Source organism: Schistocerca cancellata, chromosome 2 (assembly GCF_023864275.1).
Source record: "Schistocerca cancellata isolate TAMUIC-IGC-003103 chromosome 2, iqSchCanc2.1, whole genome shotgun sequence".
In the NCBI taxonomy this organism is placed as follows: Eukaryota; Metazoa; Arthropoda; class Insecta; order Orthoptera; family Acrididae; genus Schistocerca; species Schistocerca cancellata.
Window position 1 is genome coordinate 1,031,470,494 of NC_064627.1, and position 24,223 is coordinate 1,031,494,716.

The 24,223-nt window shown below is 44.4% G+C and overlaps 1 protein-coding gene across 1 annotated transcript in view; it reads left to right on the forward strand.

Moving 5' to 3' along the window:
* Positions 1-24,223, forward strand: part of LOC126163004 (apyrase-like) — a 96,752-nt gene that overhangs the window by 67,192 nt on the left and 5,337 nt on the right. The window contains exon 8 of the mRNA XM_049919863.1: positions 11,121-11,321. Within this exon, the coding sequence (XP_049775820.1) occupies positions 11,121-11,321 (201 nt within the window). The remainder of the gene's footprint in view (positions 1-11,120; positions 11,322-24,223) is intronic.

Sequence of the window (24,223 nt, forward strand, 5' to 3'; positions counted from 1 at the left end):
CAAACCTGTTCTCTGTAATTGTTGACTTTTGTTTGTCTCCCTTTTTATGCAGCAGATAGAGTAATGATGTTTTCCACTTTCTGAAATCTTTCATATTTTCCAAATTTTCTCAAAAAGCAAATATAGATCACTTACAATCTTTGGTTCTGGGCATTTCAATAAACCTACTGTAATGGAGTCTTCACTCCTTGCTTTGTTGTTTTTGGGTTTTTTGATGGCTTCATGAATTTCTAGCTCTATTGGTGGAACATTGTAATTATTTTCTGATATTTCATTAAATATACATTCGAATAAAATTTCAACAGATGTATAGAGGGACTGAGTCCTTTGACATGCATGACATCTTCAGACAGCAAAAGCTATAATGGCGCAGTACCAGAAGAAGCGAAAAAGTAATTCTCCTATCTAAAACGTAAGGTTATTTGGAATCTTCGGAGGAAGGAAAGTATCAAAAGTAGGTTTGCATGGCCGAAGAAAGTTTTTAGTACGGAAGTGAATCGTGGTTCATCGGAAATCAGAAGGATGAGAAACTGGATGCAGTCGAAACTTGGTGTCGAAGAATGTCAAAAATTAATTTGACAGATAAAATACGAAATGAAGAAGAACCAAAAAGAACAGGTGAGGAAGAGGGTCTCAGATGAAAGGACAGGGTAATAGGAAATCTACTGGAAGGAGTGGTGAAAGGAGAAAAAGTATCAGTGGCAGAGAAATACTAGTAGAATATGAGAAACAAATTATAGAGGATACTTGGTGTAGCAGTTACGCAGAGATGAAATGATAAGCACAAGGAGAACAGCAACAAGCCAGTCGAAAGACTAATGGCTTTTTCTTTTTTAAAAAAAAATGATTGAGTTACTCTGCGAGCGGGGCAGGATTCAGCTTCATATCGTGGAAGGTATAATTTATTCGAGTAATCAACTCAGCTATGGTGACACGGTAATATTCAATACATTCTTGATGTGCCCCAGGAGAAAAAGTCATATCAGCAAATACACTAGCTATGCAAATGGTCTTGTTCTATCTATCCATTGTTCCCTTAAATTCGACATGTAAATGTATCTCTAAATAGTGTACTAATTTGGAGCTTTAACATGCTAGAACCATAGGTTGTTTCATTGTCCTGCAGTTCCGTAAGCGCAATTTGCAAACACCTATGATAGACGGCTCCATTTACACTTCGCAAAGGTTGAGGGGGTAGGGGAGTACAGGTCTTGGAATATGACTACCAACCATTCCAGTACAAATGTTCACAGAAAACTGTTATTGGTGAGCTCTAACAGCAGTCGATGAGTGTAGTCTGGCATGTTACTTCTCAGACTGTTAAAAACTGGCATGTTATAGGTGGGCATTATAATTTTCATGAATAAAGGCAGAAATAAGATGGAAAGTCTGATCCTTATGCTTGGACCTTTTGAAGGAGTGTGCGTGATGTATACGCCACTCTGAGTATTGTGGGACTCTGCATATTGTATGAAGTGTTGTACGTTGAAGTACTATACATCCTGTACAAACTGCACAGCCTTGCAACTTGTAGGACTGTACATGTACATGTTTCACGAGTTGTACAGCTGTCCATGGTTTATTTCACAGGAATGCATCTTCTGTACAGTATGCACCGTGTTGAAAATTGTAACACTACGCCTTATGTATGATATATGATGTCTCGTAAGTCGTAGGACTGTCCATGGCATGTGGCATCTGCCACCTTCCATGTTGAACGACCGCGCGTGGTGTACAATGTTATCTGCTTTGTATGTTGTCGGACTGCGCGGCGCGCATTGCCTTGTAGTTACAGCACTTCTTGTGCAATATGATGTGTACCACTTTGTCCGTTAGAGGGCTATGCACGCTGATGTGTTTCACCTTGAACGTTGTACAGCCGTGAAAGTCTTGCGAAGTTTCCTACTTCCTAAAGTGGAGTACTTTACTTGCTATACGTTGCAGTACTGTGAGTGTACAGGGTGATTCAAAAAGAATACCACAACTTTAGGAATTTAAAACTCTGCAACGACAAAAGGCAGAGCTAAGCACTATCTGTAGGCGAATTAAGGGAGCTATAAAGTTTCATTTAGTTGTACATTTGTTCGCTTGAGGCGCTGTTGACTAGGCGTCAGCGTCAGTTGATGCTAAGATGGCGACCGCTCAACAGAAAGCTTTTTGTGTTATTGAGTACGGCAGAAGTGAATCGACGACAGTTGTTCAGCGTGCATTTCGAACGAAGTATGGTGTTAAACCTCCTGATAGGTGGTGTATTAAACGTTGGTATAAACAGTTTACAGAGAATGGGTGTTTGTGCAAAGGGAAAAGTTCTGGACGGCCGAGAACGAGTGATGAAAATGTAGCACGCATCCAGCAAGCATTTGTTCGCAGCCCAGGAAAATCGACTCGCAGAGCTAGCAGAGAGCTGCAAATTCCACAATCAATTGTATGGAGAGTCCTACGAAAAAGGTTAGTTATGAAACCTTATCGTCTGAAATTGGTTCAAGCACTGGCCTCCAAGAAGCCCTGATCTTACCCCCTGCGATTTTTTCTTATGGGGGTATGTTAAGGATATGGTGTTTGGGCCACCTCTCCCAGCCACCATTGATGATTTGAAACGAGAAATAACAGCAGCTATCCAAGCTGTTACGCCTGATATGCTACAGAGAGTGTGGAACGAGTTGGAGTATCGGGTTGATATTGCTCGAGTGTCTGGAGGGGGCCATATTGAACATCTCTGAACTTGTTCTTGAGTGAAAAAAAACCTTTTTAAATACTGTTTGTAATGATGTATAACAGAAGGTTATATTATGTTTCTTTCATTAAATACACATTTTTAAAGTTGTGGTATTCTTTTTGAATCACCCTGTATATCACAGTAATGTAGAGTGGTGTACTGATACAAATCAAATTTTGCATGGTGTAAGGCCAGCACTGTAAGCTGCATAGGTACACGTAGAGTACGAAGTGTGCTCTCTCTATGTTGGAAAACTATATGTGGAGTGTGATATGTGCAGTATTCCTCTTCCTTCTGCGAGTTTTGTACATCATGAGACGTCTCTCGCATCCAACTTTCCATCACCTTCTATCTTGGCACTCCTCTTCTTGCATGGCTCTGTCCTGGGTCGAAAGCCTCGCTACATCGTCCCCTTGTAGCTGGGGTCGTCCTCTTTTTCTGTGTTGTGGAAGTCTCCCGTGCCATATTCTAGAGGGCCATCTTTTCTCTGGCATTTTTCTACGATGTCCATACCATTTTAGCCGTTTACTTTCAGTTGCGTCTACAATAGCCTAGGCAACTCCCATCAGTGCTCGTAACATTTCATTTCTTATTTTGTCTCTTCTTCTTACTTCAAAACTTCGCCTCCAAAACTCCATTTGCATTACATTTAATTTCTTATTATTGGCTCTGGAGACTCCTGAGAGTTCAGGACCCTACAGAGCAAATCACTCAACTACAGTTTCGTATACCCTCCTTCTCAAATTTTTGGGCGTACTTTTATTCCAAATAATGAAGTGTAACTGCTCAATTCCCACCTTTCCCTTTCCTGTTCGACGCTTTATTTCCTCGTTGGTTCCACCTTTAGCCGAAATGATTGTCATTAAATATTTATATCATCGACTACACTTTACTATAGATCCATCATCCATACCATGATCCCTTCCTGTACCTCCGACAACCAAGTATTCACTCTTTGTACAGTTAATTTTCCAGTCCTACTTTTCATAATCTTCTTTAAGATTTCTTAACGTCTAACTCACACCCTCTTCTTCTTCTTCTGCGAAATTGAGGGAGAATAGGATGTCATCATCTACTCTAATTTCTATGTTTTTGCACTTCCTTTTTCAGTGCTTCGTTCAAAAATGAAGAGGGTAGACGCTAATCAGTCCTTTGGCAACCTTACGTTTTGTGATAATAACTTCCGAATTGTAACAAGAGACTGAATACATCTTTCCAACGACCTGTGTGTAACAATTATGGCTCTGGTTCAAATGGCTCTGAGCAGTATGGGACTTAACATCTGAGGTCATCAGTCCCCTAGAAATTAGAACTACTTAAACCTAACTAACCTAATCATCACACACATCCATGCCCGAGGCAGGCAGTAACAATTATGAATGTTTCGGTTATTCATTGCTTTCTACTACAAAGTGGTACACTGTCATAGGGCTTCTGCAAGTCGATAAAAACCATTAATCCAGGTTATGTGCCGATTTCTTGTCAGTCAGCTGTCTAATGGTGCAGATATTATTGCGACAAGAACTTCTTGCCTGGGAGTCACTCTTCCGTTCTATTACCTCGGTTTCTCTCTCAGTTCTAGTTTTAAGGATCTTACCAAAAGGTCGCAATACTTAACTGAGAATTGCGATGCCTCGATAGTTTGCGCAGTCATCTTTCCTTACGTCTAATTCTCAGAGGTTCTTTGACGTCGCGCGAAGTCCCACTCACTGCCCCGGTCAGGACCCACTTAACTCTTAACGATGTGGGGCGCGAGAGAGAAATTGCCCGACCTACTGCACCAAATATTTACTCGGAAATGTTTACTGGCGAACGCGAATTAATTCTCAGTAGTGCTATAGTGTTACAACCTATTAAGGAAGGGTCGCACAGCACCGCTTTGGTTTGCCAGACAGGGTTAAACTTTCGCTCCTGCAAAGCCAGTCATTAATGCTCTGTACTCTGTAGCCCTCTGACTACAATTAGAACCTTTGCGTGACGCGACTACTGCACTGGAAAAAGCAGTCCGATAGCAGTCAGTATAGGTACTCCATTTTTGGACAACATGATTGTGGAGAGAAACAGCGATTAGTATGATTAATCAATAACTCAAGAACAGTCTTAATCGCATTTATTATTGTTATAATACCGCCAACCGGTTCCAACCCGACGTAGGGGTCATCTTCTGGGCGTTTACACCATTGGTCGACTGCTTGTGGTGTCACTCCTGTCTACATAACGGCAGGAAACTATAACAATAAATGCGATTAAGACTGTTCTTGAATTATTGATAGCTACTCCAGCTGGTTGCTGCCAACTTCCACAGATAGTCTCCACAAAGACAACACAGGATGGTACACAGCCTGACAACAAAAGCGAAGAACCCAGAAGAAAAGGAGAAACTGAAATGAAAGTTTATGTTATTTCAGTGTTTAAAAAATTGAGTCAAATTTACAAAGGACTTAGTAGTATGAGCCAACTTACCAGTATGATATGAAGAGCAGCAAGCTGTCGCACTAGGAAATACACTCCTGGAAATTGAAATAAGAACACCGTGAATTCATTGTCCCAGGAAGGGGAAACTTTATTGACACATTCCTGGGGTCAGATACATCACATGATCACACTGACAGAACCACAGGCACATAGACACAGGCAACAGAGCATGCACAATGTCGGCACTAGTACAGTGTATATCCACCTTTCGCAGCAATGCAGGCTGCTATTCTCCCATGGAGACGATCGTAGAGATGCTGGATGTAGTCCTGTGGAACGGCTTGCCATGCCATTTCCACCTGGCGCCTCAGTTGGACCAGCGTTCGTGCTGGACGTGCAGACCGCGTGAGACGACGCTTCATCCAGTCCCAAACATGCTCAATGGGGGACAGATCCGGAGATCTTGCTGGCCAGGGTAGTTGACTTACACCTTCTAGAGCACGTTGGGTGGCACGGGATACATGCGGACGTGCATTGTCCTGTTGGAACAGCAAGTTCCCTTGCCGGTCTAGGAATGGTAGAACGATGGGTTCGATGACGGTTTGGATGTACCGTGCACTATTCAGTGTCCCCTCGACGATCACCAGTGGTGTACGGCCAGTGTAGGAGATCGCTCCCCACACCATGATGCCGGGTGTTGGCCCTGTGTGCCTCGGTCGTATGCAGTCCTGATTGTGGCGCTCACCTGCACGGCGCCAAACACGCATACGACCATCATTGGCACCAAGGCAGAAGCGACTCTCATCGCTGAAGACGACACGTCTCCATTCGTCCCTCCATTCACGCCTGTCGCGACACCACTGGAGGCGGGCTGCACGATGTTGGGGCGTGAGCGGAAGACGGCCTAACGGTGTGCGGGACCGTAGCCCAGCTTCATGGAGACGGTTGCGAATGGTCCTCGCCGATACCCCAGGAGCAACAGTGTCCCTAATTTGCTGGGAAGTGGCGGTGCGGTCCCCTACGGCACTGCGTAAGATCCTACGGTCTTGGCGTGCATCCGTGCGTCTCTGCGGTCCGGTCCCAGGTCGACGGGCACGTGCACCTTCCGCCGACCACTGGCGACAACATCGATGTACTGTGGAGACCTCACGCCCCACGTGTTGAGCAATTCGGCGGTACGTCCACCCGGCCTCCCGCATGCCCACTATACGCCCTCGCTCAAAGTCCGTCAACTGCACATGCGGTTCACGTCCACGCTGTCGCGGCATGCTACCAGTGTTAAAGACTGCGATGGAACTCCGTATGCCACGGCAAACTGGCTGACACTGACGGCGGCGGTGCACAAATGCTGCGCAGCTAGCGCCATTCGACGGCCAACACCGCGGTTCCTGGTGTGTCCGCTGTGCCGTGCGTGTGATCATTGCTTGTACAGCCCTCTCGCAGTGTCCGAAGCAAGTATGGTGGGTCTGACACACCGGTGTCAATGTGTTCTTTTTTACATTTCCAGGAGTGTACTTCAACATGTGAACATAACGGCATTGCGCGATCGTCTTAAAAAAAAAAAAAAAATGGCCCTATGATTCCAAACGATGCGTCGCACCTCACTACCCCTTCTGACTGAAACATTTTGGGATTTTCACGTGATCGGTATTTACAGTTTCTTAAATGAACACACAGACATTTGTCTGCATGGTTGTTTATTTAATTACGATTCAGGTTTCGGCCTTTTATGCCATTTTGAAGTGATTGAGTTTATGCAGGACATCAAACACAAAACCGGCCGTAATTAAGTAAAGTATTCGCTTCCCACGAAATGCCAGATGTAAAAATCATCATTTAAGGTTATTTTTGATAACAAAGGCTGACACGTAAAAATTGGCCTCATCACTCATGATCAGTTTGTTGCACAGGCTTGGGTTGTCGTTCATCAGTTTCAGTTCCTGGAGGATGTGTAGTCTCTTTGGGAGATGGTCTGCATTCAGTTTTTGCACTGTTTGAATTTTGTATGGGTGGTATTGCCTTTCTTGGTGCAATATATAAACTGCGAACCGATGTGTCTGCGCATGATTGCGTGCAGAATGCCTGGGTTCAAATGGCTCTGAGCACTATGGGACTTAACATCTATAGTCATAAGTCCCCTAGAACTTAGAACTACTTAAACCTAACTTAACCTGAGGACATCACACAACATCCAGTCATCACGAGGCAGAGAAAATCCCTGACCCCGCCGGGTATCGAACCCGGGAACGCGGGCGCGGGAAGCGAGAACGCTACCGCACGACCACGAGCTGCGGACAGAATGCCTGGGACTTGGGCTGAAAGCTTCTTCCAGTCCTGCAACATTCTCTGTTGCGCACAGGTGTTTTGCATTTCAACACCTCTTGTACACGATATCATCCATTTCCTCAGATTTCTGTACCCACACTTTGATAGCATACGCCGACGGGCTGGGGCATGACGTGCGATATGCCAACGATCACGAAATACACGCTACGCAACCGCGTAGCTGTCGTCGTTTTTGTAAAACGCATTCGTGGGAGCAACGCATTGTTCACTGGTCCACGACGCCATATCGATTGAACATCGATATGAGAGTAAATGGCAAAGATTTATTGTCCAGGTAACACCACTCCTGTTTTTATTCTTAACGTGACGTGCTCAAAAAATGGCTCTGAGCACTATGGGACTTAACAGCTATGGTCATCGACTGATGAACTTAGAACTTAGAACTACTTAAACCTAACTAACCTAAGGACAGCACACAACACCCTGTCATCACGAGGCAGAGAAAATCCCTGATCCCGCCGGGAATCGAACCCGGGACCCCGGGCGTGGGAAGCGAGAACGCTATCGCACGACCACGAGTTGCGGACATGTGACGTGCTGTTGCCAGGTTTGCCAAATCGCTCTTTCCATTGCCGCATCTGTTACTTGTGGGACCATGTTAAAACATTGCTGTATTCGTTCCCTTTGGATTGGAATTGTGACAAGTTGTGAGGAAATACGCAATATATCTGGAATTTGAGATCTTTGCACGGCCATACGGCTTCGATTTGAGTTCTGTATTCAAGCGGGGGATGGACATTATGAACATCTTCTATAAACACAGCTATCTGCAGGAAGGTAGACGTTCCGATGAATAACACTGTTTTGAAGGCCACAACTTGGAAATGAAGTACTTCCGGTCATATTTTGTACCAGTCCTTTCAATAAATAATGCAACAAATTTTTTGCTGAAAGGAGGTTCGTATAATTCGGGATTCCAATACAGCATGTTATTCCCCACTCTTTTGGCTACAAAACTTTATTTTATTTTTCGACGTAATCTCCAATGAATGCGACCGAAATAAGGTACCTTACTGCGGGGATGGGGGGGGGGGGGGGGGAGGGATGTTCCTGTGCGCCCTCATGGTACCATTCTACTACTATTCGACATCGGAGCCAAGACCCTGCTGCCTCAATAACCTCTCCACAACCGACGTACTGCTTTCCGAGGAGTGCATCTCTGCGATTGTTAGAACTCTTTATTGAAGAAAGCGACCAGTTTCGCAATTTTAAATTTGCGTCTTCAGGTGATTCACCTTACAAAAGAGATAAAAGAAATTATCAGAAATTTTGCCATGCCAGGAAAGGGACAAATAAAAGCGATAAGGTCTGTTTATACTTACAGTCAAAATATTAAAGGTTCTATTTCAACCGGTTCAAAAATGGCTCTGAGAACTATGGGACTTAACATCTGAGGTCATCAGCCCCTAGAAGTTAAAACTACTTAAACCTAACTAACCTAAGGACATGACACACATCCATGCCCGAGGCAGGATTCGATCCTGCGGCCGTAGCGATCGAGTGGTTCCAGTCTGAAACGCCTAGAACCGCTCGGCCACACTGGCCTGCTATTTAAACCGGATAAGGCCTTTCTCAACATTTATATCCAGGCATTTAAAACTTCCGTCTCTGTGCGAGCGTCGAAGGTCAAATGTATTGGGGGCTAAGGCTATCCCCAACCTCCATTGTAGATAGCCTGGGGAGGCATTTATGGGCCAAACAGTTGGAAGTCTTCTGTTAGGCGCGTCGAAGAACACAGCGGGTACACACCTTTCAGTACCCGTCTGGTGGATGAGTGTCTCAATACTGCCAACAGAGACGTCCTGTTGAGTAGCGTGGTTTTTATTGTGATCCGTCGATCACCCAGAATGATTGTGTCCACACGTTCCAACATTGCAGGAGTCACACACAGCTTGTAGGCGGCCGGCAGGAACTTGGTAGATCGGATAGGTTTGCGCGACCTTACTGCGATGATGATAGACGCGTCGCCCAACTACTTACCGCGCTTTTATCCACTGTCACGTCCTCGTAGACATTCTACAACCGCTTATGAATAAATGCGATGCTTTTGTTTTTCGCCAAAATAAACTCAACGACAGTTCTCTGCCTCGAACGCACCTACGTTACAGACGCCATTTTGAAGGCTAAGTATAGTGCCGCCACCTATCGGAACTTCATGAAATCGTAGGGGCTGAAGTGGGAATATTCCACGATGTCCCACAATAAATTCCACACTTTTTTCAACCGAAATTGGCCGAAAAGGTTCATTACTTATTGAACGCTCCTCGCAATAACTTGTTTTATCGTCAGCGTATGGGGAATACGTACCTGAAACTACTTCCTCTATTGATGAAGTATTCTCGGGTTATCACCCCAGTCAAGGCGTCGCTCTGCGGCAACTTGTTATCTTCAAGCGAAGTGTCGGGTTTGTGTCCCGCCAGCACGAAGGTAGACCCCACCGCCGCGAATGGCGCTCGTAAAATGAGCTTTTTTAAAATAATATTATGAATATTTATATATGTGTTTGGTGAGAGAGAGGTTGATTTTTGAGTGAGATTTTTACTTTAAGTCGTAACGGGTACCTGAATTTTGGTTGCCGCCTCCTTGAATGATCAGCTTCTGCACCAGTTGTTGACGTATTGCAATTTGGAGGAATTTATTATTCTTTAAGGTTAAAAATACGACTGTGTTAGTTACTTGGCCGTATTTCGGATAGCTTTGAGCCAAAGTTTTTGTAGCTTTTCATACCTAAGGGACCATTGTTTTAAGTAAGTAAGACCAAACAGGAATCTGCTTTTCGTGAGAAAAGGAGATTGCTTGACACACAAACTTCCTTCAAACTACACGTCCTGCTACATCAAAATTGGTCAGTGGAGTTGAGCACCATACTATTGTACAGGAGCATAATCCAATTACTGTAATTAAGAAATTATGAGAGGTTGTTACTTCTTGAATGAAAACTATAGAGGATGCATTTCTTTTCCTGTATTTTAGTGAACTTTGTACACTTACAATTCTGTCAATTGATAGACGGCGACGACAATGAATTTCACCTCCTTTTCCAAAAACAAGATATTCCTATTGTTCACTTGCGGAAAATTTCTATACGTAAATGTTAGGCAACTCTTACACATACTCGGTTTTATCATGAAATGTAACAATACGTTCTGAGCGACGGCCTAGCAAGACGTCCTCTTTCCACAAGATACAGATTAACAGTCTTTTTTTAAATAAAATACATTGCCTTATTTAATTTAATTTTTTTTTGAGTACATACTCGAAGATTCTCTAATACTATCGTTGCAGGGATTGTGTGCTAAAAAGTTTCTTGCTGTCCAGCTGCGCTTCACTTCACTTAAAGTACTTTTTGAATCACATTTACATTTTCGGTATTTACATACATTACTGAGCTTCTCAGAATGAAATCAGGCACAAATCAGTTTAAGGAAAAAAAGCAGTGAGGCACACATAACATCACACGCTGCCGAGGCAGACTAGGCAGAGGAACCTGCGGTGCAGCGGTTAGATTCGCGGAGAAGGTCTAAGTTTGCAGATACTTCCTCTACTTAGGAAACACCCTGTGTGTTGTAGATTTGCACAATGAGTATGACCTGTGCTGTGCCGTATGTTGTGTAAGGGACGTCGTGCCTCTGGTGTGTCGCAGGCCTGCGCGTGGTGTACGACGTGCGCCAGCCGGCGGGCAGCCGTGTGAGCAGCGCGCTGGTACGGTGCGCCGAGTGCCGGGTACCGCGCTACGAGCCGCTGGTGCCGCACGCGTGGTACACGGTCGCCATCACCACCTACATGGCGCAGAACAGGGACACCTTCCGCATGCTGCGCGACAGCGGCGTCAACCACACTGCCGGTGAGTAGCGCTCCTGTCACCTAGCACGTAACACCTGCTTACTCACCGGGAGGCCGCTCTCTGCACATAGGCGGCGCGAGGCGTGACGGCTAGCTGCCTGTAGAATCGTCTGCATGCTTCTGTTTGCACACTAAAATATTCACAGTGTCTGGAGAGATCGCAGATAACGCTGTCAGAAGGTCGCGGGTAGTTACCATAGTTGTTGTTGTTGTTGTTGTTGTGGTCTTCAGTCCTGAGACTGGTTTGATGCAGCTCTCCATGCTACTCTATCCTGTGCAAGCTTCTTCATCTCCCAGTACCTACAGCAACCTACATCCTTCTGAATCTGCTTAGTGTACTGATCTCTTGGTCTCCCTCTACGATTTTTACCCTCCACGCTGCCCTCCAATGCTAAATTTGTGATCCCTCTATGCCTCAGAACATGTCCTACCAACCGATCCCTTCTTCTAGTCAAGTTATGCCACAAACTTCTCTTCTCCCCAATCCTATTCAATACCTCCTCATTAGTTACGTGATCTACCCACCTTATCTTCAGCATTCTTCTGTAGCACCACATTTCGAAAGCTTCTATTCTCTTCTTGTCCAAACTAGTTATCGTCCATGTCTCACTTCCATACATGGCTACACTCCATACAAATACTTTCAGAAACGACTTCCTGACACCTAAATCTATATTCGATGTTAACAAATTTCTCTTCTTGAGAAATGCTTTCCTTGCCATTGCCAGTCTACATTTTATATCCTCTCTACTTCGACCATCATCGGTTATTTTACTCCCTAAATAGCAAAACTCCTTTACTACTTTAAGTGTCTCATTTCCTAATTAATTCCCTCAGCATCACCTGACTTAACTCGACTACATTCCATTATCCTCGTTTTGCTTTTGTTGATGTTCATATTATATCCTCCTTTCAAGACACTGTCCATTCCGTTCAACTGCTCTTCCAAGTCCTTTGCTTTCTCTGACAGAATTACAATGTCATCGGCGAACCTCAAAGTTTTTACTTCTTCTCCATGAATTTTAATACCTACTCCGAATTTTTCTTTTGTTTCCTTTACTGCTTGCTCAATATACAGATTGAATAACATCGGGGAGAGGCTACAACCCTGTCTTACTCCCTTCCCAACCACTGCTTCCCTTTCATGTCCCTCGACTCTTATAACTGCCATCTGGTTTCTGTACAAATTGTAAATAGCCTTTCGCTCCCTGTATTTTACCCTTGCCACCTTTAGAATTTGAAAGAGAGTATTCCAGTCAACATTGTCAAAAGCTTTCTCTAAGTCTACAAATGCTAGAAACGTAGGTTTGCCTTTTCTTAATCTTTCTTCCAAGATAAGTCGTAAGGTCAGTATTGCCTCACGTGTTCCAACATTTCTACGGAATCCAAACTGATCTTCCCCGAGGTCGGCTTCTACCAGTTTTTCCATTCGTCTGTAAAGAATTCGCGTTAGTATTTTGCAGCTGTGACTTATTAAACTGATAGTTCGGTAATTTTCACATCTGTCAACACCTGCTCTCTTTGGGATTGGAATTATTATATTCTTCTTAAAGTCTGAGGGTATTTCGCCTGTCTCATACATCGTGCTCACCAGATGGTAGAGTTTTGTCATGACTGGCTCTCCCGAGGCCATCAGTAGTTCTAATGCAATGTTGTCTACTCCCGGGACCTTGTTTTGACTCAGGTCTTTCAGTGCTCTGTCAAACTCTTCACGCAGTATCTTATCTCCCATTTCATCTTCATCTACATCCTCTTCCATTTCCATAATATTGTCCTCAAGTACATCGCCCTTGTATAAACCCTCTATATACTCCTTCCACCTTTCTGCTTTCCCTTCTTTGCTTAGAACTGGGTTGCCATCTGAGCTCTTGATATTCATACAAGTGGTTCTCTTCTCTCCAAAGGTCTCTTTAATTTTCCTGTAGGCAGTATCTATCTTACCCCTAGTGAGACAAGCCTCTACATCCTTACATTTGTCCTTACCATAGTTATGTGTATCTATGTATGCATGTCCTCAACATCAAACAAGGCTAGCCATGTGATTTTGCGACGACGCATTTTAACCCTTGTAGCACTTAGCATGTGTGGAACGCAAGAGGGGCAATTCTGACGTTGCAGTTGATAATGGAAGCGAGACTAAAGAAAAATCAAGACACGTCCATAGGATTTGTCGAACTGGAAAATGCCACAATGTCAAACGGTGCAAGATATTCGTAATTCTGACGGAAATTGGGGTAAGCTTTCGGGAGAGATGGGTAATAGGCAATAAGTACAAGAGCCAAGAGGGAATGATAAGACTGAGAGACCAAGAACGAAGTACTAGGATTAAAAACGGTCTAAGACGGGATGTAGTCTTTCGCCCTTATTGTTCAAACTGTACATCGAAAAAGCAACGTTCAAAATAAAATAAGATTCAGGAGTGGGATTAAAACTCAAGGTGAAAGGATATCAATGATACGATTCGCTGTTGACATTGCTATCCTGAATGAAATGGTTCAAATGGCTCTGAGTACTGTCGGACTTAAACATCTGAGGTCATCAGTCCCCTAGAACTTAGAACTACTTAAACCTAACTAACCTAAGGACATCACACACATTCATTCCCGAGGCAGGATTCGAACCTGCGGCGTTAGCGGTCGCGCGGTTCCAGACTGAAGCGCCTAGAACCGCTCGGCCACAACGGCCGGCTATCCTGAATAAAAGTGAAGAATAATTACATGATCCGCTGAACGGAATTAACAGTCTAATGGGTACAGAATATGGATTGAGAGTAAATCCAAGAAAGACGAAAGTAATGAGAATTAGCAGAGATGAGAACAGCGAGAAACTTAACATCGGCGTTGATAGTCACGAAACAGATGAAGTTATGGAATTCTACCACCTAGGCAGCAAAGTAACCAATAACGGACAGAGCAAAGAGTGTAAGTAGGCTGTTTATGTTTTCTTATTGGCAACGTTACGTAGCACTCTGTATGAAAATCACTGGCTGTGCTGTATGCAGTCGAAGTCCACTAGTATCAGACGTAGACCTCATTTTGAGGAAGAAATTTCTGAGAAGCTTCGTTTGGAGCACAGCATTGTGTGGTAGTGAAACGTGGACTATGTGGAAACCGGAACGGAAGACAGTAGAAGAATTTGAGATGTGGTGCTACAGATGAATGTCGAAAGTTAGCTGGACTGATAAGGTAAGTAATAAGGAGGTTCACCACAGAATCGGAGAGGAAAGGAATTTGTGGTAAACACTGACGACGAGAAGGGATAGGATGATAGGAGATATGTTAAGATATCAGGTAGTGACTTTAGTGGCACTAGAGGGAGCTGCAGAGGGCAAAAACTGTAGAGGAAGACAAGACTGGAATACATCCAGCAAATAACTGAGGACGTAGGTTGCAAGTGCTACTCTGAGATGAAGAGGTTGGCACAGGAGAGGAATTCGTGTCGGACCGCATGAAACCAGTCAGAAGACTGATGACCCAAAAAAAAAAGAAAAAAAAAAGAAAAGAGCACTTCGCGCATTTCGAGTATTCTTACTTCCATACTCCTGACAGATCACCTTCAGAAGCACCGTGAAACTTTCTATACGCGTTTTACGACATCTTAACAGTTTGATGATAGGAACTGAATTGGCGTAAAGATGTGAATGCAATGGTATTTCGCTTTCTCACCACTGTATCGCAGGTCAGATTCCACTTTATTCAGGTTTTTTTTGGCAACGGGGTAAGAAGTGAGAGCCAACAGTATTTTTTTGTTTACATTTTCTTTTGAACTTGTTCATATTGTCTAATCTCTGTTCGTGACGGTCAACAATATTTGTTTTTACGTTTTCTGCTGCACTGGCTCATAGTGCCGAAGCTGTTCTAATTAATTACGTTACAAAGACTCTGTATAGGAAACTGTCCCATGAAGACATATTTAGATACACACAGTGCTTTGAGAACCTGCATAAACTGGAGGGAATTAATGAGATTGTCATGTCTAAATTTTACCCACATTTGAACATAGCACCAATATAGAGGATGTTTCACAATTCTTGTTACACACTGAAAGGGTCCTGTAGCCACCTTTCATTAGTCCGGTAGCTCAATTTCACAAGTAATTCTCTTTCTTTTCCTTGTTTCTCTTTTCTCTTTACTCTCATAGTGGCGTGATTGAATGAATGTGGTTGTGAGTCACGTTGCTAGACGGTGGCGTAGTCTGCTGCAGAAAGTCTGCGATAGTCGTACAGATTCAGCAGCACTGATACAGAATAGCCAACTCTCGTAGTGGTCAAGTAGGCAAAGAGGTTTGCGCTACTTGTGAGAAATCCACCTGCGTTAGGTTGGTGGCGGAAATGGCATCTTTGGGCTTTCCGGTCCACGCGGAGCGTGGAGGAGGCTGGAGAGGAAAAAGGGGGCAGTCTGCCGCCGGTACGGGAAGCGTCCACAGCTGTGCTCCAGTCGAAGAAGGGTGAGTTAGACTGACCGCGTGGCGCGTTGTTACTTGGCGAGGGGAGAGCTATTAGCTTTTGGTCTAGCTTTTCAAATCTGGAAGATTGCTTTGCCTTGTCGTAGCAAGGAATGCAAAACTTTGGTAGATTTTTCTTTTAGCCAATTTCTGTAGCAGACTTGGATCCGCCGGAAGAGCGCCACACAAAGGTGTCGATAAGAAGTGAGCACTCGCTTCTGTATGAATGTCTGTTTCCCTTCAGCTGTACCTGCATAAGCTTTCACCTTTCTAAATATTTAGAGCCTTGCCTTCTCGTAAATTTTCCTAGCTTTATGTGTCTTTCGTCTGTGGGGAGCCAACCACGTGGTAGAACATTATAGTTGTTGGGCTACCGGCATCACTAATTGTCCGATTGCATGTTTGTTTTAGATAATGTTAACATGATTATGTGATGTGATATTGTTGGAATTTGGCACTATACCTAGAAACTGTGTCTCCACAAACCACGTGTTATCAGGAATCGTGTACATGCCTCACACCCTTATCTTAAGAATAAATGATTTCATGCCAGTAGCTGCCATCACCCTTCTCAGAGCATGGGTGTCCTTAAGACCTTAGTGCATCGGGCGCACTGTGTATCCGATGAAGACAATTTACAAGGAGAGCTAACATACCTCAAGAGTATTTTTAAATCGAATGGATATTCTCCGCAACAAATTCGTAGAGCATTCGATGCAAAACCTAAAAAGAAGGTATACGATGCGGAAGAAGATAGTAATTTCTTCAGATCTAGGGCGTTTCTGCCTTATGTGGGTGCTCTTTCTTCAAAGATAGGCCGTATTCTTGAGAAACACTGTGTTAAGGTGATCTTCCGGCCCCCCACGAAGATTGCGGCTTTACTCGGCTCTGTGAAGGACGATTTACTGCTTCGTAAGGCGGGTGTGTACCAGATTCCTTGCGGAAATTGTGAGCAGTCATACATAGGTCAAACAACACGCACCGTTCATGAGAGGTGTGTGGAGCACCGAAGATACACACGCCTATTACAACCAGACAAGTCAGCTGTGGCCGAACATTGTATTGATACGGGTCATTCCATGAATTACAGTGATGTGAAGATTTTAACATCCACCTCTTCTTTTTGGGAATCTGTATTCAAGGAAGCCATAGAAATTCGATTAGCCAACAATTTAATAAACAGAGATAAAGGTTTTAATTTGGACAAAGCATGGAATCCGGCTCTTGGACTAATTAAATTGCAGAGAAGTCGTCACCGTGTCACCGCCACCGATCAAACATCGATAAGCACATCGAACGTCTGTACGCCTTCGCCACAGGCGGCGCAGCATCTGTGACCCGCATGCGCAGTACCGCCGCGGTGGAGCATATAAGGCCGCACTTGGCACCTTGTCGTCTCCTCTGTTATGCCAGCGTTGCCTGGATTTCCGCCCCCACCCGCTTTTACACGGCCCTCCAAATCCTTGAACGCCATGCGCTCCGCCTTGCCTTCCGTATCCGCCTTCCTTCTCCCACACGGCTCCTGTATGAACTGATCCCCTTCCCCCACCTCCTCCTGTTCCTCCAACATCTCCGCATCTTGTACATTGTTCGCAGACTTCATCCCCCCCCACCCTCTGGTTTCCTCCTTCCTCTCCACCCCCCGCCCGTTGCCGCGCCTCTATCGCTGTATCCCTCCCTCTCTCCACCTCCACACCCTCCATCTCCTTCATCAGGGCAATTTCCAACGCCTCCCCCTCCCGGATGACGAACTTCGCCGTGACATCTACCCTTCCTTCCAACTATAACCTGGCCTTGTTCCCCCCCCCCCCTCCCCAGGGCCCCCTTTCCTCTTTCCTTCTTCTCCCAGAGCGGTTTTCCCTCCGTCCCCCCTCCCCTGAGACCCTGCACCCCATACCTGCCTCTCTCCTTCCCACCCTACCTGGCCCTCTCCCGTGCGCCCCCTGCTCACCTCCCCCATCTCTTCCACCCCCTCCCTTCTTCAGATCTCCCTCATCTCCTAGCGCCTGGCAGATCCTCTGTATTACTCATCATCAGTGTGCCACATCAGTGTTGTGTTTAGTGCTGTTACTCGTGTGCGTCAAGAGATGTGATTTTAATTGTGTCCTGCCTTGAGGTTCGCCGTCAGTGTTACGTTCTGTGCTATGCCATCCGTCGCTACTTTTATGCTCCAGTCATACTGTGCCTTGTGTTCTTTTCACCGTCGCCGTGTGTGGTTTTTTATATGTGCTACTTTTAAACAGTTTTTTGTTATCTCCATTTTACAGTCACCCCGTTTTGTTTTGTTTTGTCTTCCATGCTGTTCCCCCTTTTTTTTTATATCTATGTTCACCTTATTCTCTCCTATGCTGTTTTTTCATGTCTTCTATTGTTTTGTACTGTCTTTTGGCTGAAGAGCAGCGCCTATGCTGCTGCCAGCCCGCCCCGATGGGGAATTGAAACACAATAAAGGAAAAAAAAACCTTGTCGTCAGTCTTGTGACTCGCTCTGAAGATGGCCGGACGATACGCGGTCGAAATATCAGTAGAAGAAATTTTATTTGCGCGGCTGCATGCCCGAAATTTAATGGATTATAAATGATTTTATCTACAATTTTCTCTTGTGTTCCGAGATTACGTTTTTGCACCTAAGCCACTCACATCGTAGCTTTCCCGTTAGCACAACCAATGCGTTTCCTTATGCACAGGTCCAGTGATTAGTCTCCCCTTGTATTTTATAACAAATGCTTTAGATTAAGTCTTATTTGCAGATGTGTTGCTGGGAGCTGATCTTCTGCACAGTGTTCTTGCATGTGCTATTTTATTTTAAATGTTTGATTGTCGTGAACAGTGCACGGGGAACACTATTAATTACATCGTATCCCCTATGAGCGACATCACAACATATGCATTTTTGTGAGTTTTTGGTCTGTGATCAAATTAATTTATTTTCTGACTCGAACAAATCTTTGATAAGTTGTATGGTTAGAGTCGGTGGCGACCCTACTCTTCTCACGTTAATTTCATAAGCAGTAAGTATTTCCATTCCCAATAATAAGGAATAACCCGTAGTAACAGGTTAGTTACAACACTTCTAGACGTTATAGAGGGGACTTAGGAACCCATGTCCGGAAACGTCAACCAACGATACTACGAAGTGCCAAACTTTTAGGCGCCGGTGCCTATAGATGTATGTACATACAGGGTGATTCCGTGATGATGTTACAAACTTTCATGGATGATGGAGACAAATAAATGTAACCCTTTGAGGCAAGGGTCCCTCTATGGGTAACGAACGACTGAAAAGTTACAATCTAAATCATTCTGGTATCTCTGACAGTGGAATGCTCAATAGAGGAGATGTGTTTCACAGTAGCCAAGATGAAAAAGTGCTCAAAGCTCCTCAGGTATGCGTTTTAGAGCCCATATTACCTAGACATTTTTTACTTGTTTTGGTCCATGAAAATTGGTTACCCAATAATCTTAGGAACAACAATCCCAGCAAATGTATTGCATTGTCAGAGGTATCAAAATGGTTTTCCCTTATAACTTTCGACTCGTTCGTTTCCGGTACAGGGGCTCTTACCTCAGATTTATTCGTGTCCATCATTCTTGAAAGTTTGTAACATCATCATGGAATTGCCCTGTATGTACATACATTTGCAGGCACTGGTGACTATAACTTCCGCGCTCTGTAGCATCGCCGGTTGACATTTCCGGACATGGGTTCAAAAACGTGATCTACTAAGTTCTCTCTACAACCTCTAGAATGTGTAACAAGAATTGTGAAACAACCTTTATATTGGTGCTATGTCCATATGCAGATAAAATTTATAGATGACAGTGTCATTAATTTCCTCCAATTTATGCAGTTTCTCAAACCCTTGTGCGTATCTGAGTATGTCTGCATGAGACAGTTTCCTATACAGCGTCACTGTAACGTAATTAATTAGAACAGATTCGGCAACGTGGATCAGTTCGATAGAAAACCTAAAAAAAAATATTGTTGGCTGTCACGAACAGAGATTGGACATTACGAACAGGTGCAACAGAAAACGTAAAATTATCTTGTTGGCTGTTACTTCTTATCCTGTCACCAGAAAACCTTAAATAAATTGAAATCTGAGCTATGATACTGTGGTGAAACAGCGCAGTACCATTGTTCCTCACATTTTTAAGCTAACTTCAGTTCCTGGTAACTAATTGTTAAGAGCCCTGTAAAATGCGTCTATACTCTACTTGTGAAGGTGATCTATCTGTAGTAGCGAAGTAATAACTCTCAGAAAACACTAAGCGTTATACGGGCTAAAATATGCCATCCCAAAATCACGTGATTTGAGATGCGGGTGTTGCGGACAGAGTTCTCGTTGTGCGCATCCGAATGCTCTTTACACACACACACACACACACACAGACACAGACACACACACGCACGCACGCACGCACCTGGATGGATCGAGAATGTGGAGGGGGTGGTTCCGCAAACAATCCGTCGCAACTGTTCGCAGTGAATGGGTCTCATTACCACGAGACACTTAGGGCAGGATGTTAGGATCGTGCCACACTTGTGACAAACAAGCCGTTTGTGACAAATAGGCCGACGTCGCACGGGATGTGTTTCCCATCGTGAAGCACGCCAAACGTTGTTGGGACGCGTTCAGAAACTAGCTGTTACAGCACACAGAAGGTGTTCTTCAACGTGATTTGCGACCGCAGCGCTATCTAGCGGCATCTGTCGGCTGTGTCTTGCACGGAAACTACTAAAGTTTGTTTATGAAGATGGACGCACGTAAAATAGGCCCCTTGAGTGTGGTAGCGATCGTCGAAGATGAACAGAGAAAATCGAGAAGAAGACTGTGGGCGCGTCGATGGATGGGACAGCAAACTGTTATGCATATTTAAAATTTTGCCTTGGTATTACTTTGTAGTCGTCAGCTCTGGAAAACGCTTTTGAATTTTTCAAATATATGAGAAAGCAGGTCGACTCGGCAATGTTAATTATGGTAATCGTTACTTTTCACATTCTTCAAACAGCGGTCCTCTTTCGCTGCGTCAGTTGAAGACACATTTGCACCCTAGCGCACACGCTAGTTTGTCAGTACTATACGCTGTACTGAATTGTGAGGGATTAGCTAGTGTGACGTAGACAAGAATCCTGCAATTCATGGGTCCTCGTTCCCTGGCACGTGCACAAAATCAAATTCACTCCTGAACGGAAAGCGTTGTTATGCACAGATGGTAAGCAAAATACGAGAGCTATTAGGAAAGCAAGGTCCGATCAGTTACGAAATAGAAATAACTGTGAAAATCAAAAAAGTTTTCTTTGAAACAATTTCCTACACCTTCCAGCAACTTTTCTACATAGTCGTCGCTCCGACTGAGGTATTTGTCGTAGCGTTGTACCAACTTTGCAATACCCTTTTCATAGAAGGCAGCCGTCTGTACTTTCTGCCAATTCTTTACGCTGATCTGCAGCTTGTTGTTTGTCTTCATGGACAGCGGTTCATATGAGCAGAGATGAAAATCAGAGGGAGCCAAGTTCGGGCTGTACGGTAGGGATCAAACATTTCCAATCGAAAACGCTGCAGGAGCATTCTCATTGCCCCTACAGTATGCGGCAAAAACTCGTCATGAAGGAGAAAATGCGTGACAGTTACGTTGTTTGGGCTGCCAGAAAGCAGGTGAAATCTCTCACAGGCCTTCGTACTTGGCGGGAGACGCTACTTCCTAGGCATATTTACGCTCTCATTGTGCTCTCAGAACTGAAAAGAGCGACGCGGCGCGATCGATGAGCAACACGTTTGTGCAAAGATTCATTGGATTTTCTCTGTGGTTCCCATTTCGCAATCGATCGGACGTTACTTTATGACCCTTCGTAAAACTAACCCGGAAAATATTTCACGCATCTTAAGATAGGCAATACAACTTACATCATCGGCATCTAGGCAAACTGGTGCACGAAATATTTTCCGTGTCAGTTCTACTTTGTCCACCCTGTACATCGCAGAACATGAATTTCAGCTCTTCGCTGTATTTAGCGACAAGGAGGCCTCTGGCAACTAAATAAATAAATGTCGTGTGACGAGGGCCTCCCGTCGGGTAGACCGCTCGCCTGGTGCAAGTCTTTCGATTTGATGCCACTTCGGCGACTTGCGCGTCGATGGGGATGAAATGATGATTATTAGGACAACATAACACCCAGTCCCTGAGCGAAGAAAACGTCCCACCCAGCCGGGAATCGAACCCGGGCCCTTAGGATTGACGTTCTGTCGCGCTGACCACTTTTTTTTAAATCTCATTTTGTTGTATATTGCTCGTTGAATTTGTTCGTGACGGACGTCCGATGACACCCGTTCAGGTTGTTCGTTGATCCGTTCGCTCAGTTTTTTTTTTTTTTTTTTTTGTTACAGAGGGTAGCTGAACCCTCTGTCCGAACACGCTGAGCTAGCGTGCCGGCATAGGGAGAAGTGGGGTTCAAATTCCCATTGACGCATCCAGATTTAGATATCCCGAGGTCTCCGTAAATAGCTGAAAGCAAATGCTGCGCTGATGCCTTTGACATCGTCTATTCCGTGTTTGTGTCCTCGCCTCAAGTGATCTCGTCGACGACGAGATGGTGTGTCCCAGTTTTCCCTCACTTCTTTCAGCACAGGATATCCTGTGTTCGGTTCCCAGCTGGCGACTCAAATTTTCCAACAAGGCGCAGAACTTTCCATTTAGCTTCGTAAGGCAAACTGCGAAGCAGCTCGAACGAAATAGCCAATATATACGAGCTGCTTCCGAGATGCTGAAGTAAAATTTCAGAGAGAGAAGAGCTGAGCGATTGTATCAATTTGACTCGGGCTACTTGGGTTACCTACCTCGGCTTCATATATACTTCGTCGTTGCGCATCCCAGAAACTTTGTACCGTCGTCACGGAAACACACATCAGAAGGCTAGTACCAGGAGCTGAGTCACACGTTTCCAATCTTGGTTGCTCGGCTGGTTTAGAGGAAGGGACGAAACAGCGAGGTCTTCCGTCGCATCGCATTAGGGAAGGATGGGGAAGGAAATCGATCGTGTCCCTTCAAAGGAATCATCCCGGTATTTGCATGAAGGGATTTAGGGAAATTACGGAATACCTAAATCAGGATGGCCGGACGAGGATTTGAATCGTCGTCCTCACGAATGCGAGTGCAGTGCGTTTCCAATCATCACGTAAAATACTATCATAACGCATCTAAGGGAGGTATTTATATAAGAGTTTTTAACATCGTGGAGCCCCGTCAGCAACTGTGATAATTAAACATATAGCACGTCAGCCTCAGTTGCAAATAGAAACCAATCTTAGGTTTCAGCAAAAATAATTTGGCCTTCTTCAGAAGCTATTGAGTTTAGTGTCAATAGTAACGTTCATAACGTAATAGTAACGTTCATAACGGGTGGCAGGGACAAAGAATCCTGTGAAATTTTTTTAAGTGCTTTATCTGAAAACTACCTTGAGCAGTTAAACAGAGAACCGACTCGTGGGGATAACATTTTAGACCTTCTGGTGACAAACAGACCCGAACTATTTGAAAAAGTTAACGCAGAACAGGGAATCAGCGATCATAAAGCGGTTACGGCGTCGATGATTTCAGCCGTAAATAGGAATATTAAAAAGGGTAGGAAGATTTTTCTGTTTAGAAAAAGTGACAAAAAGCAGATTTCAGAGTACCTGTTGGCTCAACACAAAAGTTTTGTCTCAAGTACAGATAGTGTTGAGGATCAGTGGACAAAGTTCAAAACCGTCGTACATTATGCGTTAGATGAGTATGTGCCAAGCAAGATCGTAAGAGATGGAAAAGAGCCACCGTGGTACAACAACCGAGTTAGAAAACTGCTGCGGAAGCAAAGGGAACTTCACAGCAAACATAAACATAGCCAAAGCCTTGCAGACAAACAAAAATTACGCGAAGCGAAATGTAGTGTGAGGAGGGCTATGCGAGAGGCGTTCAATGAATTCGAAAGTAAAGTTCTATGTACTGACTTGGCAGAAAATCCTAAGAAATTTTGGTCTTATGTCAAAGCGGTAGGTGGATCAAAACAAAATGTCCAGACACTCTGTGACCAAAATGGTACTGAAACAGAGGATGACAGACTAAAGGCCGAAATACTAAATGTCTTTTTCCAAAGTTGTTTCACAGAGGAAGATTGCACTGTAGTTCCTTCTCTAGATTGTCGCACAGATGACAAGATGGTAGATATCGAAATAGACGACAGAGGGATAGAGAAACAATTAAAATCGCTCAAAAGAGGAAAGGCCTCTGGACCTGATGGGATACCAGTTCAATTTTACACAGAGTACGCGAAGGAACTTGCCCCCCTTCTTGCAGCGGTGTACCGTAGGTCTCTAGAAGAGCGTAGCGTTCCAAAGGATTGGAAAAGGGCACAGGTCATCCCCGTTTTCAAGAAGGGACGTCGAACAGATGTGCAGAACTATAGACCTATATCTCTAACGTC